The sequence below is a fragment of the Nipponia nippon genome, unplaced genomic scaffold, assembly GCF_047370975.1.
Source record: "Nipponia nippon isolate SJK-2023a ecotype South Korea unplaced genomic scaffold, ASM4737097v1 scaffold_11, whole genome shotgun sequence".
Taxonomy (NCBI): domain Eukaryota; kingdom Metazoa; phylum Chordata; class Aves; order Pelecaniformes; family Threskiornithidae; genus Nipponia; species Nipponia nippon.
Window position 1 is genome coordinate 15,587,725 of NW_028262302.1, and position 15,951 is coordinate 15,603,675.

Genomic DNA, 15,951 nt, shown 5'->3' on the forward strand with positions numbered 1-15,951 from the left:
AATTTGGTGGATCTAAGTCATGAACAAAGCATCAAAATATCTTTTAGCTTCCTATGCCATAACCACCTCCTCCTCCTCCTCCTCCACGTCCCCAGTGAACACTCTTGGATTTTCTCATCCCAGCAGGCAAAATCATAGGCTTTTATCTACCTACATGTTCAAGGCTCTCCGATTCACATTCTCTAGCTTCAGAAAACGCTACTCCAGCCAATTCTGTGATAATATCCTGCCGACCGCCGCCAGCCACTGCTGTTTCTACTTTGTTAGACCCCACCAGAAGTTAGCCTCAAGGAGCTAAGAAAGGCTTCGCTATTGCTGTTTCCAATTTGCTACTGAATCCAGTTAGAGTCATTCACTGTGTCTGAAGAGAGATGGACTTGCCTCTAAAGCACGGGGATCAGTCGTTTCCTGCTCCGCCAGCTTCTCCGGCTCCAGCCCCTCCGGAGCAGTCTTCCTCTTGCTGTCCTGTTGTAACCATCTTCCCCTGCAGCATCCTTAGAGAAGTCTAACCCCTCGACTGATACTCTGCATCCCTTTCACAACACATTAGAAAGAATCCCTTTTTAAGCCCTTTCTTTCCCTTTGGTATTATTTACTGATATATCAAAATTACCTTTAAAACTCATTAGTAAAATGCAGATCAATATCTTCCATAAAGCAGCTTATCTCCATGAGGTTGCAGAAGTAAAACTACTGAAAGTGCACGAAAACAGAATCTGTCCCTTAATCGTACTGTGCTGTCATACTATGTTCATGAATTTACTAAAGCAGATTAAATTTTTACTGTTAATATACTTACTTAAAGATGTTCCATCTATTTCTCAGGGTCAAGAATCTGGAAAAGCAGAAAGACTCGAGAGAGATTAAGAAAAATAAGATGATTAAAGATCCCTGGGTTTGGCTGGTTTCATCTGGAAGCCATCAGTACGGGCTTGTGACAGTCAGCAGTATAAATGAAGCTACCGATTATATGATAATGCAATAAAATTTCAGAGCAAGTTAAACATCCTTTTTGTGATATTTTAAATCACATGATGGTGAAGAGGCAGACTTGCAACACCTTCTATATAAGAATCTTAACTATTAATCTGTAAATATAAAAGGCCTCACAATGAAGGCAGAAGAATTTAAAGGGCAGTTCAAACATCAGTGGAGAAGTACAATGACGCTGAGGATCCCCAGACTTAGACCAGACTCAAAATGCCAATGCCTAGCTCTGAAGGGAAATAACCTCTAAGCTACTTTATAATTGAGCAGCAACACGACTCGAACCAAGCTGCAAACCATTCAATGGGCAACTCTCACCTATACCATTTTAAATCTACCTATACCATTTTAACTCTAGCAATGTTACTGTCCTTTACACACTCTCCAATTTAGGTTTTGACATCTACAAGGGGCAGACAAGGAATTCACAGTTTCCCGAAGACCGGGGTTTACAGCCCAAATAAGCAATTAAAGCCAAAACATGGGAAAGAGAAAGTGAGAACAACAGAAAAATGTCACTTAATCTTGTGAGTTCCACCTTTAATAAATTTTGATAGCTCCCACATTGGAAGTAATGTAAATAAGCATTAGCAGTAAGTACTGTTTGGTGGTGTTTTATTTTGTTCTGTGACCTACTCATTTGGTCCAAGAGAGAAAAGTCATTAAAAGCAGAATGGGTCCATTGCAATTGCAACACAAAGGGCAGTCTTTCACTTCATACAAAGAATACAGGCACAGATGGTGAATCAACATTTTGCAGGAAAATCCATGTGCTTCCACATTAATGAGACACGGGTTAGAAGAACACGGTATTATACACTGTCGTCATTATGTCAGAAGTGATTTGTTGTCCAAGCTTAGGTATCCAGATGGTGCCAAAAATACTCCAAACTTTCTATAAGCACAAAGCTTTCACTATAATTAAAAAATGGTTTCAGAAAATATACTGGTTTCTCTGAGTATTCCCAGTTCACTTTTAACTGCTGAACATGCCCTGTATTTTGCTTGCAGTGGTTTAACAAGAAGGATGCGCATTCACTAGAAAACCTCAAAAGGCAGTGCTGGGGAGCGGTAGCGCAGAAGAGGGGAGCTGTACAGGACCATCGCATTCCCAAAGTGTGAAGAAGAAGGAACTGGGAAGCCAAAAGCGATATGGTGCTTCCCTGGTGGATACACCAGCAAGGTCATCAGAAGAGACCTGGTCTCTGGAAGGCATGTCCACAGACCTGCATGCTGGATGGCACTGCAGCAAAACTAGGGAACTACGTGACCCATGTTCATAGTGTCAAAAATAGCTTGAACTAGGAGCGGTGGCTGCTTCTGATTCCGATCAGGTTTAACCCCCTCCCTCTGTGATGGGGTTTATCCATACTGGAGCCAAAGCAATTGGACTTTATAACTAAGTCCCATTATGAACACAATTTCATTTCTGATACAAGCCTTAAAAATCTTCATAAAAAGCTCACAGTGAAATAATTGCTTTCTTTTCACTTCACCCTAGCAAACTCCCACAGGTTTGACTGTATTTTTTCTCTTCGAAGTAAATTGTACAGCCTCTCTTAAAAGGCTCACCTTTAAAAAGCAGCCTAGAAAATACCAGGCTAAATTTGACATGTTTTTCCCCATGTTTCAAAGCCAGGGAAGGGTTCTTCTGGAAGAAGATGACACCTTTTCTACTCAAGTAGATTGAAAATCTGCTGCAGAAAAAAATGGGGGGAAAAAGAAGAAAGACAAAAAGAAAAAAGAAGGGAATAAACTGCTGGGAGAGTATGTGGGTGGCAGGATTCAGTCTTTAATCTGACAGGTGTATGTCAGCACTTCTCCACAAACATACCTATAAGGGATCTAATTGTCTTCCTCTCTGCATTGATATAGGTTCGTACTGTTTTCTAATGATACCCCGTATTTTTAGGTTAGCTTCCTGCCAGTCTCTTTGTCTGATGTCCAAAACGCTAACAAGTTAATAAAGCAAGAAAAGTTGATGCCCTTCTTCATCAATGCATTTGCCCTTCTAAGTATCTCAAGCAAATTGGTCTTGAAATTAAAAATCATATCGTCAACGACGCAACAGACACCGTGGTCCAAAGAGAGATTTACAGACTGGTAACTAGGGAGCAGGCAGAGGAGGCAGCTGCTCAGCTGATGGATATAAATAGTAAAATCCTAGTCAACAGGATATTATTGTTCTTTGGGGTTCCCAAAGAAGCCTTAAGCAATGGATCAGCTCCTACGCACATGCTGATTGCAAGTCAGCACCCGTGTGCAGTGGGGAGGTCCTGCCCAGGGAAGACTCGGGGCTATTTCGGGAGTTACCAGGTCTCAGCACTTCCCACGCTCCAGTGAGAGGAAAGATTGAGAAAGCGGGGGGAAAGGGCTCAGCAAAGCACCTGTCATCTATTCATTCCTTTACGTATTAATAATTCATCTCTAAGAATCATGAGACTAAATAACAATGCTTTCCTCTGCTCATGCCATGAAGCCAAGCCTAGATGGAGATCACCAGACAAATACCAAAGAGCTTGAGAAACTGGGAAAGAAAACAAAGAAGAAAAGGCGTCTTCCAGGAGCAGGTCTGAATGGCTTATTTATCAAGCTGTAACTCCATAAGACACCACTGCAACTGGCTTCAAGTCAAGGCAGCTTACGCTCTCAGGTATCGCAGAGCTTCCATTATAAACCGCATTTCAAGGTGAGGCAATTAATTGCCCCATTCCTCTATGACCTTCACAGAAAGGAAAAACAGAACCTGACTGCTCTCCTGTTTTGTTTCTGTTAACTCTCTGAGTTCCTTCTCTTGCAGAACATGTCCTTATAATCATCCAGGGCAGACAGACATCTTTAGATAGATCTCTCCCTACATTCATGCAGGATTAATGTGTCTCATCCGTGCCCTAGGCAAGCTCTCCCTTGGCCTTCCTCACTACCCCGCCGAGCTCTTTCAGACCCATGTACAAAGGAGACAGGGTTTCAGGACAGTGGATAAAGCACTGCTCCCTGTTAAAATAACATTTGGATGATTTGGAGAACTGAACTGAAGAGTATGATTTGACAGCAAGTTCAGCCTGGGATAAAATTTAATCTGATTCATTTATGCATGCAAATAGAAAGCTTTTATTAGCATACATTCCTCAAAGAAAACAAATTACAGTTCCTGGAGATGTTCACCATGAATTACCGTCTTCCAGCTTCTAGTAGTAAGTTTTCTTCCTTCCCCAGCTCCACTTTATCTCCTTTCTAGCAACACATACTCAAAGCAAAGCAAACAAAACTGCTGAACAAACTCAGTGAACTGAAAGCATAGTAAGAAGAGGCAGAAGGAGCACAGCTGATTTGGATCTTGACTGAGATAATTCCAAAGCACTTGGAGAAAAAAGGGTTTTACCTGAAGATGGTAAAATAGTCACTTATAAAGATGATCAACATGAGACTTCAAAAAATACATCTTCACACATAAGGAGAAGTAGAAGAAAGCAGGTTGATTCCATTCCACAAACATTTTGTTCTTCTTGCATGAAAAAAACCCCTAAGCCAAGCCAAAATGAATCTGATTGATTGCACTCAGTCTGCCTTCACACCAACTGGGGTGTGCTGGAGAGAACACCAACAAGCACGAGCAAACCCAGAAGGAAACTGCTTGCCGCCAAACACGGGATCACCACTGGGACGAAAGATGGGCTGGTAGCTTCTGTGAATTATCAAGTTGTAAAAGTTTACGATAGACAAGGCAGCATAGTTGTATTACAGGTCATGTGAATTGTTAGATGACATTGTTAGCTTTTGCTGTCAGATGGTGAAGGAGAGAAAAAGGTGTGAAGAGAGGAATTTGGTCAGGTAGTTACAATGTCACCTTGGAAAGAGAAGACCAAGGTTCAAGGCCTGCTCCACCAGAACTTCCCATGTTCACACACAGAAAAGTATGTCATTAGGCTGTCTGGATAACTTTGAAATAACTCCTCCAGCTTTCATGTGCCAGATCCCTAACCCTAACATAGGAGTGTCATCTAGAGAAACACATCAAAACCATGAGACACTCAAATACTAAAGAAATAGAAATAAATCCCTGCTAGAATGTATAAAGAACACATTTGAATTTTACTCAAGACAAACACAAAACAGTGGGAAAGAAAGCCTACGTGCATCAAATCTGAGTACCAGAACTCAAGCTTGAACCCTTTCTGTAAAACCACAGTCATTAAATGCTACTTCCACAGCCAGAGCAGCCCCGTCCTTCTGTAAGGATGCAGCGCGCAAGAACGTACACGCGCAGCAGGACCGACAAGCCAAAATGAAGTGGCCAGTCCACACCAATCGTTTTGTCACGTGGACATTACGTTAGCACATTAAGCTGTGTTCTCCATGCAGCTCCTGAGAGGCAGCCTGTGTTCAGGCTCTGAAGCTGATCATTGGTCTGATAAATTAAATGAGCGAACACTTTGGCTCATAGAGCCCAAACTGCAGCAACTCCGCAGTCAGTCACTCTTTGTAAGTTTTGGTTCATTAGTGAAATGAGAATATAAGAGGTCAAGTGAACATTCGGTTCATAATTAAGCACTGGAATGACAAAGCTGTCTACTGGCTTGAGTGACACAACATAGGGGTCTTGTCTGAGCTGGCTGTAGACATCCAGACCACCTCTGCACATCAGTCTCAGCATAAAAGTGAAAGACTCAACATACGTGGAAAAAAATTTGCTGTAGAGCCAGCTGTGGGATGGATAATGAAAAAATGCTTAGACCTCCCTCCCCCCCCCCCCCCGATTAAAGGAAGTCAAGGATTTGAAAGGTACTCAAGACTGACCAGCTGAACCAAAACTGAATATAACTGGCTGTGTTAATTAGTTTCAAAATAGTCCTGAGAGACAGATGGGTATCAGCTTTCCAGACCTCAGCGGCTACATCTGGATCTCTCAGCACCTGCGGACGGCCCCCTCAGTGACACCCGGGACTGGACGGGAAGCACGCGCTGCCCTTCTCCTGCAGACACAGGCCACCATCACCAGGGTCACAACCGCTTCCTGGCTTCAGAGAAGTCACACTGGTGTGACCTCCAAGTTCTTAAATAAACTCATGATGAGTGATACTGTCAACTCTAGCATTACAGACGAAGGATTTTATAGCGTCCTTTAGCTGTATTAGCTATCAAAACATGGTGCTTCCTCTTGATACACATAGTTTTTTAAGACAATTAAATCTCCTATCTTCTTTGACCCTTCTGATAAACACACAATGTTTTAAAGTTTTGAAAGGCCAACACTGCATACATCAAAAAGACCATCTCTTCAAAAGAAGAAATGTAGCTTAGCCAGCAAAAATTCATGCTCTGTCTTCTTTCAGCCAAGGTCAATAATCGTATTAACTTCTGGAAGAAGGCTGAGCACAAGTGCTTTTTAACCAACATTAGGTCCTTTAAAAACTTTTTTCTTTATAATGGGCAGAAATGGAAAAACTCATGCAAGAGTCCCTATAACTTCAAATCACTCCTTGTCCTGTATCCAGAGAGATCTTTAAAAAAAAAAAAAAAAAAAAAAAAAAGGACAAAAAGCCCCTAACAGGAACTAAATGTTGTTCAGTGGTATTAATCATCGGGGCTGGGAAGTCCCTTACCTGGCGTGGAACCTGAGAACAAGAACAGGGACCAAATGCTTCCAGCTACTCTGAATAGTAACTGCTGGACTCGCTCAGGATTTGTACCAGAAATAGGCCTACTGAGTACCTTGTCAAAAAGGGAGAGTCAATGGGAGTTTTGTCTCTGAAACCTCGTCTTCTCATTTGGGCAGGATTTTTATGATTCACCAATTTTAAGTATCACATGAAGGTGCTGGCCACAGTCCCTCCTGCGCTATCATTAGGTTCCTGAGGACCACGCTCCTCCCCATTGGCCTACTTTTGTTTGCCTTGTTACTCTCCCTGGGCAAACAGCCCAAACAGATTTATGTTTATTTCCTTATATATATCCCAGACAATAAGTCTGAAGTAGACATTTCTTACTGTGTTATTTATAAATACTATATTAAGTTATAACTGATGTTCGTGTTTATCATAAACATCAGTAAGAGCCAGAAAGCTTTAATCACGTGTCCAGACACAGTCATATGAAGGATCAGTTTTTAACAAAGTTATCTTCATTGGCATTGCTCTCATTTGTCGTGGTGCCAGGACTCTCTTGCCCTCCCCATTTTTCACTAAGCCAAGAGAAGCACAATCAACCCTTAGTTGTGAACTACGCTGACTGCATACGCAAAACACCTAGCGACAGACGTTAGGGGGCTCTTTGCAAAGGCTATGTCAAAATGGCAAGGTACTTCCGAGCATTACGGCACAACAGGACAGCCCGTGCACGCAGCCAGCCCCTGTGCTTTGGCAGAGCTTCAGCTGGAGCCCCGTGAAACGGACAGTTCAGGCTGCGATATGGCTCTCACAACATATGACTAATGCATGGATGCCTGATCATCAAGGGGTTTATTGTACTGTTATTTGGATTTCTTTAAGAAAACATAGGAAAAACAGGCTGGAAGAATAAAAATGTACCTTACCATAAGCACTTGAGGCTTATGAGGCACTAGCAAGATTAGTGCACATCAGAGACCTTTCAGAGGTATCAGACAACTGCTTGAGAGAGTTGCAGTCCCTCTGAGGGACAATCCCAGGTGCAAGACCTAAATCTGACCTTCCATGTAAGTCTGGCTAAAACGTGGAGCACCTGCCCTGGGGGTCCCAGTGTAAGAACAGGGGCACCATGGCATCACCATGATGGAGGTTAATTAGACACTCGAGACTTGTTTCACAGCCAGGTAGCTACAAGAGTCTCCAACCCAAACATGAAACAGAAAACTGAGAAGTCCAGTTGCCAAAAAAGCCATAAACCCACCAGTACAGAGAAGCAGAATATGATTTACTGCCTTCAGACAAGATTTGGTGTTCTACTTAAAATCCCTGTGCACGTGAAGGCAGTGGTGCTGCAATCTGCTCTAGCTGGGCCATTTGGTGGCTATGGGTAGAGCATCCCTGACTTTAGCAGGGCTCTGGATGGACTCAGACATATGGACCATCACCGGAGTGTGCAAGGCAGCATCGCAGCCTATGGGGTCTGCATTGCAGGGCTGGGGTCTGGCTGGCATGTAAATCTAAATGCACCATTAAACAGCCCTGGTTCCTGGTAATGGACACTGCGCAAGAGCAGAGGCTTCTTTGCCCAGCTTGGGACACTACAAAATGCACTCATCCCCAGTCTTAATTAGGATAGGATGAAGATCCAAAGGGATACATGCATTAAAGACAACAAGGACTGCAATATAAATGTTTCTATTTGAAATTAATCCTGTGGCATGTATTTAGTGAGCATTTATTTTGTAAACAACTAGAATTATACTACCAAAAGAGAAAAACATTGAAATTTCCGTAATGAAGCAATCAACAACACTGGTCTAGAAAGGCCTCATTTCTGATTAGAAACAGCAAAAGATGCTAACATAAAAAGTATAAAACCAGGGTAACTCGTTGCTCATAGAATCACTGGGTATGAATTACACTGATATGTATCAGAAGTGACTTTCAAGATACTACAGCATAAAATGTGTTTCTATATATGTCTGAATTCTTGGAAAATAATGAACAGAATCCCTCAAAGTGTTACACTATTTCAACAATCTTGAATCATGCCATCAAATTAAGTAATGAGCATAGAGATGAGTGTTATCTTTTAAGTGTTTTTGATAACATCTTTTCAGATTCAGTGGGATTTCTGGTTTCAGAAAGAAATCCTCTCTGCTTGCAGGTTACATGCCCATAGGCATTCACTCTGTAGACATCCAGGCTGTTGCTACTACAAGCCTCCTTAGAAGGTGCAGATTTAAACTTGTGTTTGTGGCTATAAAGCCTCAAACTACAGCTAAAATACAGCTCAGCTCTTTGCACAGAAATATGCAGCAATTATAATGAAGTAAAATCCATCCTGCAATCCTCCACCTACAGTCCCTGTATTTAACCGGTTGGGGAGAGATAAAAATAGAATAGCAGGTAAAGAGACATGTAGAAAAAGACACTGAAAGGTGCTGTGATGCCCTTCACCACCCCAGCCCTGACACAGATGTGACTACTTATCTGCTAATTTCTTCTCCTCAATACATAATTTTGAGAATCTTTTTGACTTCTGCGTGACAAGACAGATAACATTTGGCTCTTCCCCTTTAGACATATGCCCTTAACAATCATTCTGCAATAAGAGTAAGTTTAAACAGCACAGGACATAAACAAATCATGTTTAAATGGACACTGACAAGCCAAAATGCCCAAGGTTGTTTCTTCTAGTCCAACAGAAAGCTGTCTTTAAAATGGAAAAAGGAAACAAAGTCATTCCTTTGTAATATTTTCAAAGTAAATGCTACAAATACTTCAGGATGCAAGTGACATAACCTTGAAATTGTCTTTAGGAGAAAGAAAATCATTGGAAATTCTGTCCCAGCTGAGTGGACAAAACAAAAAACAAGCAGGAGAAACTATGAGAAGTACATTGGATTTTTAAATCAGCATTAGTTTTAACACAGTGTTTTGAAGACTATCATTTTTAAACTAACGCCATTCAACTTCAGGCAAGTGATACAGTCTGAGACGTCACCAGCTCTCCCAACGCCGAGGCTGGTCAGTGCTTGAACAGCTCGCCAAGGCAAGAATGAGGTGATGTTGGCGAGTGACAGCAGATCAACCCCATGCCTCGAGTCAGGTCCATGCTTGGATGCCAAACACAAACAGCCTCTTACGATGAAGTGTTAATATGCGGGTGTAAGAGTTCACTTGACGGCAGAGCTACTGGGCATGATCTGAATTTGGTGTAATTTCGTCCATGCAATCGGACAGAGAGCCCAGACTTCTAATTTGTTAGAGAAATTAGGCATTGACCTTGTTCAAACTGCATGCTGAAACATGCAATCTGCACTTTGTCTTACCTCTCACTGCTCCTTTCTTTCACTGCCAGAGTTCGCTACATCTGGAGCAGGTAAAGCTTCCCTCCATTGCTGACAAATACTGTCAGGTATGAGTGCCCTTATGGAGACCATCTCCACCAGAAGACTTATGTTTCCAGCATTATCTTTGGTTTCTTATACCTGGATCTGAATCTTTATTTTGGGGGTTTGCATTTATAACCCTTAGGCTTATTTAACTTCACTTTTATATAGAATAGGATCGCTTTGTGGTTCTACAGGGCTTCATCTAAGGTTCTCCAGGCAATATAATCTTTCCAAATGTCACCTTACCTCTACAAGGAGCTCCACTGTCTACACGTCTACAGGCAGAAAGAAATCCTGCTGAATCTGGGGACAAGTTATGGAAGAGTTAAAGTAATGAACAGTTACAGCACCTTACTTTTGTCAGAATGAATGGATCCATTAAAAAAAGGTTCCCTTCCATTTATAAAGTTTCCATGTGTTCGAAAGGCACATCAAACTATAGCAAACAGGCTGAATGCTGCTGTAACTTGTAATTAAAAAAAAAAAAAAAAGATTACTCTCTGTAGTTCAGTGCAACAGTCATAAGAATTATGCTTCATACATAAATGGATGAACAAAAATACAGAGAGAAAAATTTTCAAGAGCTCCTGACTGACTATGAGCACCTGCCTTTGGATGTCCATCAGAGATGCGTAAGGCCCTCGAAGTGAAGATAGGCAGATACTCTCACTGACAGAGAGAGCTAACTATTATTAGTCAAGGACCCATATTACCTCTTAAGACATAGACTTCAGAACCTGTTACCTCAGAGAAAGCTGAGGTTCATATCAGTAACAACTATAGTTACCACTGTCTAAAGCTTATAAAAGTCTAGATCTTAAGTATCCAAACAGGAAGAGAAGCAAAATCAGAGCGTGCTGGGAATTTAGGGCTAAGTGATTCACCCAAAGGTACAAACTAGGGCAAGGATGGGGAGCCAGTGGGGCTGGTATTGCTCAGTTTCTTTCTTTCAGCCTGTCGTTGCTGGTTTTTGCATTACTTCTGACAATGCTACAGTATATTCTTGTGTAGCCCTCCAAATATGTTTGAAGGCCATGCAACCCTCAGCAAAGCAAGCCTGAGACTCAGGAAAGTATTTAAATCTACTGAAATGAAGGAATAAACATCCATGGATTTCTGCGGGTTCTGGATCAAACCCTGAGTGAGTAGCGAAATGACGAGTAGCAGGACTTCAGGCTCCCTGTCTAGCCTCTGATAGAAGAATGGTAGACTTGTACCACCCCAGCCCATGTATTCTTTTTTATATATATATACGAAATTAACATTCAAACCATAATTATTTTAAAATGGTGGTAATAGCACTTATTTGCCAGAGATGGACAAAACATCTGACTGCACAAGTATTCATTCTCCACATACTTCATTCCAGGGAATGTAAGGAAAGATACATACTACTAAATATACATTCAGAGTATTGCAAAGCACAGGACCAAAATATCATCTAAAAGAGAATAATTCCTGCTGAGGAGGTTGCTTCTTTCTAGTGAGCGCGATTCACCACATAAGGGAGTATATTTTTCATGATCCTACATCAAGCCTCCAGTAGGGAAGATTTTAAAATATTCTTGTGTTGTAACAAAATGTTCCCACTGGTGTTGTAATGAAAGAAAGAAAGAGAAAAAAAAAAAAAACATCTCCTGGCAGGAAATTAATTATTAAGCATTCCTCTGCTTGATGATGCGCTCCTACATTCTGCGCAGGCTTTCCATTTTTCTCTTTCAGTATGTGGAGAAATTCACTATGGAGAATATACAAACAGAACAAAGAGCACAAGAACATCAGTTTATTAAATGCATTTAGAAACGGAACAGACCTGGAGTGAGGAACTCGGTCTGTGCATCACCACACCTGGCGCTTATTCACTCTTCACATTCCCCTCTCCTCTCCTCCATCAGGTTGTCACTTTCGCTTCTCTTCTCTGAAATTACCTCTGTCGAGAACAGAAGCAGTGCGCCTGGCTTTTAGCATCACTTACCTGCGACAGCTCTGAACTATCACTTCCTTCATTGAAAAAATAAAATGGAAAATCTCAGATCTTGATGGAAAGGGAAAAGAAAAGCCCATCATCATATACTTATATCTAAATATCCAGATGTAATTCCATTTTTAAAACCATCCTTTTTTTTCCCCCCTATGTCCAGTCAGTTTAGCGAATTTCACCCCTGGCTGTCAGTTTTAGCCTCCCTGTGAAAAAAGCTGAAAAGCCCACACGTGCCATAATTTCACCCATCACTTACATGACAGAACATACAATTCCTGAGGCTACTTCTGCACCCAGCACATGCACCTAGAACAACTCCTGAATTCGGTGGGATCATACCACTGCAAAAGCACCCCGGTGAGAGCAGACACTTCCCAGTAACCGGCATCCTGGATCCTTCCTGGATGTGGATCTACCAATCTAGAGAGGGAAGATGCAACAGACTGAAACAGCATATGCCATCTTCAAATAGTATTGTATGCCAGCAGTGCTCTATAGCTTAGCTAAGACATAATGAAGAACTTTTCAAGAGAAATGAACAATTTTAGCTTTTAAAAAAGGAGGCAGAAAGGGTATGGAAAACTGCTACAGCAGATGGCTATATGATGCCTGCAGAAACTTTAATACCAGGTAGGCTGCTCAGGTGCTAGTGATACCGTTTCTCGTGGTCATCACCACTTGGGCTCATCTCCTTGGGCTCTTCCATCAGCTGCTGGGCTGATGGAAGAGCCCAAGGAGGCTGCTGGGACTGTTACACACAGCGTAACAGTAATGCCCCGATCTGCCTTCCAGACCTGAAAGACCTTGTATTTGGCTGGCTCTGTGCATCAAGCAGAAGGAGGTGGTCAGTCTCCATCTCTGCATGCAGACATGCCGGTGTTTTCATGTGTTGTTCATATCTGCAAATATTTAGCTGCTGCCTCCTGTCCTCTCCTTACAACATACTCCCCCTTGAGTCTATATTCATATCATAGGGTCCCCTCAGACTGGGAAGCACCTTCACATATGTAAAATGCCCCATTGAAAGGAAGCATTCTGGAATAAGGCAAACCATCAGCTTCATAGCACCGCCCCCAAACACAGCTGGTCTTGCAAGAGAGCGCTGTAGGAGCAGAAGACGCAGCAGCAGACGGGAACCCTCACCACCCCAGGTCCTTCATGTGGCCCTGAGCAGCAGCTCTGCTGGTGCTGCTGGAAACTCTGCGCCATCCTCAGCTAGTTTTTCATCCTAGACTCACGACTTTCTAGCACATCAAAACTGTTATTGATTCTGCAACTGACAGACAACGACACTAGCAGTGATTCAGATCGCATTGTTTTGAGAGGGAGAAGGAATTTTGAATTAGAAGGCAGGAGCGAGTTTAATTACTACGTATGAACATAGAGCATATGCTGCCATTTTGCAAGAAACGATCCTGAAGAGAAGCAACGCGCTTTGCCACCGAGCTCCTGAGTGACAAAAATCACACCCTCCCGAGTATCAGACTCACCATCTGTAAAATGTTTTTCATCTCCAGAAGATAATGTGCGAACTATGTGTTACAAATCATATATACTGTAAGTGATAGATATTATCACTTGCTCTGGAGCAGCACCTCAGAACAAATGCTTTTTCTCCCCTATAATAGCCCACACCAGGCATAAAACTTCTTAAAACCCTATTTAGCAGTGCAAGCAAGGTGACAACTAATATATCTCTCAAAATTCCTCTTGTACATAGTAAGAAGGGAACAGGCGGTTTTTTTCATGAACATGATGTTATTCAAAGGAATTTGCCCTGTAGGATGACATTCTCCTACAGGACTATTGGAATTTTAGAGAAGGCTGTGTGCATCTGTATAAATGCATTTTAAGTCCAGAAAGGGAAACGAGTTTAACTCCTTCTTACACAAATGATTGAGAGGCAAAATAAAAAACATCTTACTCTTTTTAAGAACGGATTTCTTTTCTATTCCTTCTCAAAAAAGGCCCATGAATTAACAATTAAACCTGGTTTAATCACTACAGTTTTGAGCGACAAGTGATCAGATGCAGGCCACCCATGCTAACACAGAGAATCGACAGAGACAGAGCCAGGAGTCAGAAATGTAGAATTACACTGTAATGAGAGACTATCAAAACCCAAGGGGAGTCCAACCTGGAATCAACAGCCCTGGCTGTACTCAAAATGTGAATTTCAGAGGTTATGATGATGCAGGTGAAAATGTTGCAAAGTGACCCCATCAGCAGTTAACTGCATTAATACAACATCGGAGCCGAAAGAACAGTTAATTTGAGTCTCTTTTCTGATAGATTATGTATCTCCTATAATCAAGCCAAACCAAAACTAATTTCCAGCAACTGCACTGCCTCTGCCAGTAGACAGTGCTTTAGTATCATTATGCATAAACAGGAAGAGATAATGACCTATAATTCAAGTCTATTACTTTTATGGAACATGAAGATACATTGCAGTATAATGCGAGCTGTTGATTAAGACTGGTATGGTACATTAAATGAACTGTTCTCCCATAAACCGCTACTGCTTTTTCTTCTTTCATCGGTTCTTGCTGTCCTTGCCAATCACGGAGAGTTAGCTGGTGAGGAGCAAACACAACTTTGGAGGAACTACTACGTTGATACCGGACTACATTCAAACCTAGACATTTGCATCCTTTCCGCCAGCACAGCCTGTGGCAGAACAGGAGAGCATCTCGTAGATGATTTATCCGAAAGCTCTGCCCATGTTTATTCAACAGGAGCTTATGAGAAGGTACACCGAATCGAGCACTCAGATAGCCATCAGTTTCCCTTCAGATTGCGCTGATACGGACCTAGAGCCGTACCCTGACTGCGGCCGAGCACCTCCAGATCTGCAGGTGGGAGTGGCGGGGCGGGCTCTGCCCCCGCTTGCGGGCGCCTTTGCCAGGCTCCGCGGGGAAGAAGAGGCGAAGCCCCCGCTCCCCGCAGAGGCAGGGCGAGCCCCGGCACCGCTCCCCCCGCGCCGCCCAGGTCCACCCGGCAGGGAGCGAGCTGAGCCCGAGCCTGCAGCCCCCTCCCCGACGGCCCTCAGGAGGAGGCTGTGGGTGGCAGCGGCCGCCCGGGCCCGGGCCCCCGCCTGGGCCGCCCCCGCGTCCCCGGCGCCCGCGGAGCCCCCGCGCCCCGTCCCTCCCGCGGGGCCCGGCGCCGCTCGTCCCAGCGCCGGGGCTCTCGGCGGTCAGGGCGGCCCCGGCGCCGCGCTCGGGGGAAACTCCGGCCCCGCCGCCCCCCCCCCTCCCCCCCCCCGGCTGCTCCGGCCCCGCACCGCCCCCGCCTCGGGGAGCCCGCACCGGGCGGCCCGGGGGGTCGGGCCGGGGAGCCCGCGGCAGCCCGGCGGCAGGGCACGGGGCGAGGTAGAGGAGGAAGGGCCGGCACAGGGAGCAGGAGAGGAAGGAGAGCGGGGCGGCGCGGGGGCGGAGGGAGGGGTTTGTCCGGGGGTGTCGGTTTACCTTGGAGGTTCTGCACTCGGATGTCGCTGATGTGCCCGATCAGCTCCTCGCGTTGGAACCAGTCCCACTCCTGCCCGGCCATGGGGACGCGCGGGGCGGGGGGCGAGGGGGGCGGCGGGAGCCGGCGGCACCGGCACCGGCACCGCCACCGCCGCCTTCACCGGCACCGACGGCGGGCGCGGAGCGGTGCGGAGCGGGCGGGGGGGCGGCCCCTCTCCGCGCCGCGCCCCGCCCCGCGGCCCGCCCCTCCCGCCCGCCCGCCTCCCTCGCCCGGCCGGGGGCGGCGGAGCGCTGGCGCGCAGCGGGGCGGAGCGGGCCGGGCCGTACCCCCCGCCGCGGGCAGCTCCCCGCCTGCCGCCCCCCTGCTCCCCTCCCCTCCCGGCGGCGGCGGGGCTCCCGTAGCGCCTCCCCGCAGCGCGGCGTGGGCGGCAGCGCGCCCCCCCGCACCGGCCGCCCCCTCGGGCGCAGGCGGGTCCGGCCCCGTCGCTGCGGAGCCCCCGCCACCCCCGGCC

The 15,951-nt window shown here is 44.9% G+C and overlaps 1 protein-coding gene across 1 annotated transcript in view; it reads right to left on the reverse strand.

Annotated features, from left to right (window-relative positions):
- CLMN (calmin) overlaps positions 1 to 15,635 on the reverse strand; it is a 73,242-nt gene extending 57,607 nt beyond the window's left edge. Inside the window, exon 1 of the mRNA XM_087747631.1 lies at positions 15,440 to 15,635. Within this exon, the coding sequence (XP_087603757.1) occupies positions 15,440 to 15,521 (82 nt within the window). The 5' untranslated portion in view covers positions 15,522 to 15,635. The remainder of the gene's footprint in view (positions 1 to 15,439) is intronic.
- Positions 15,636 to 15,951: the final 316 nt, after the last annotated feature.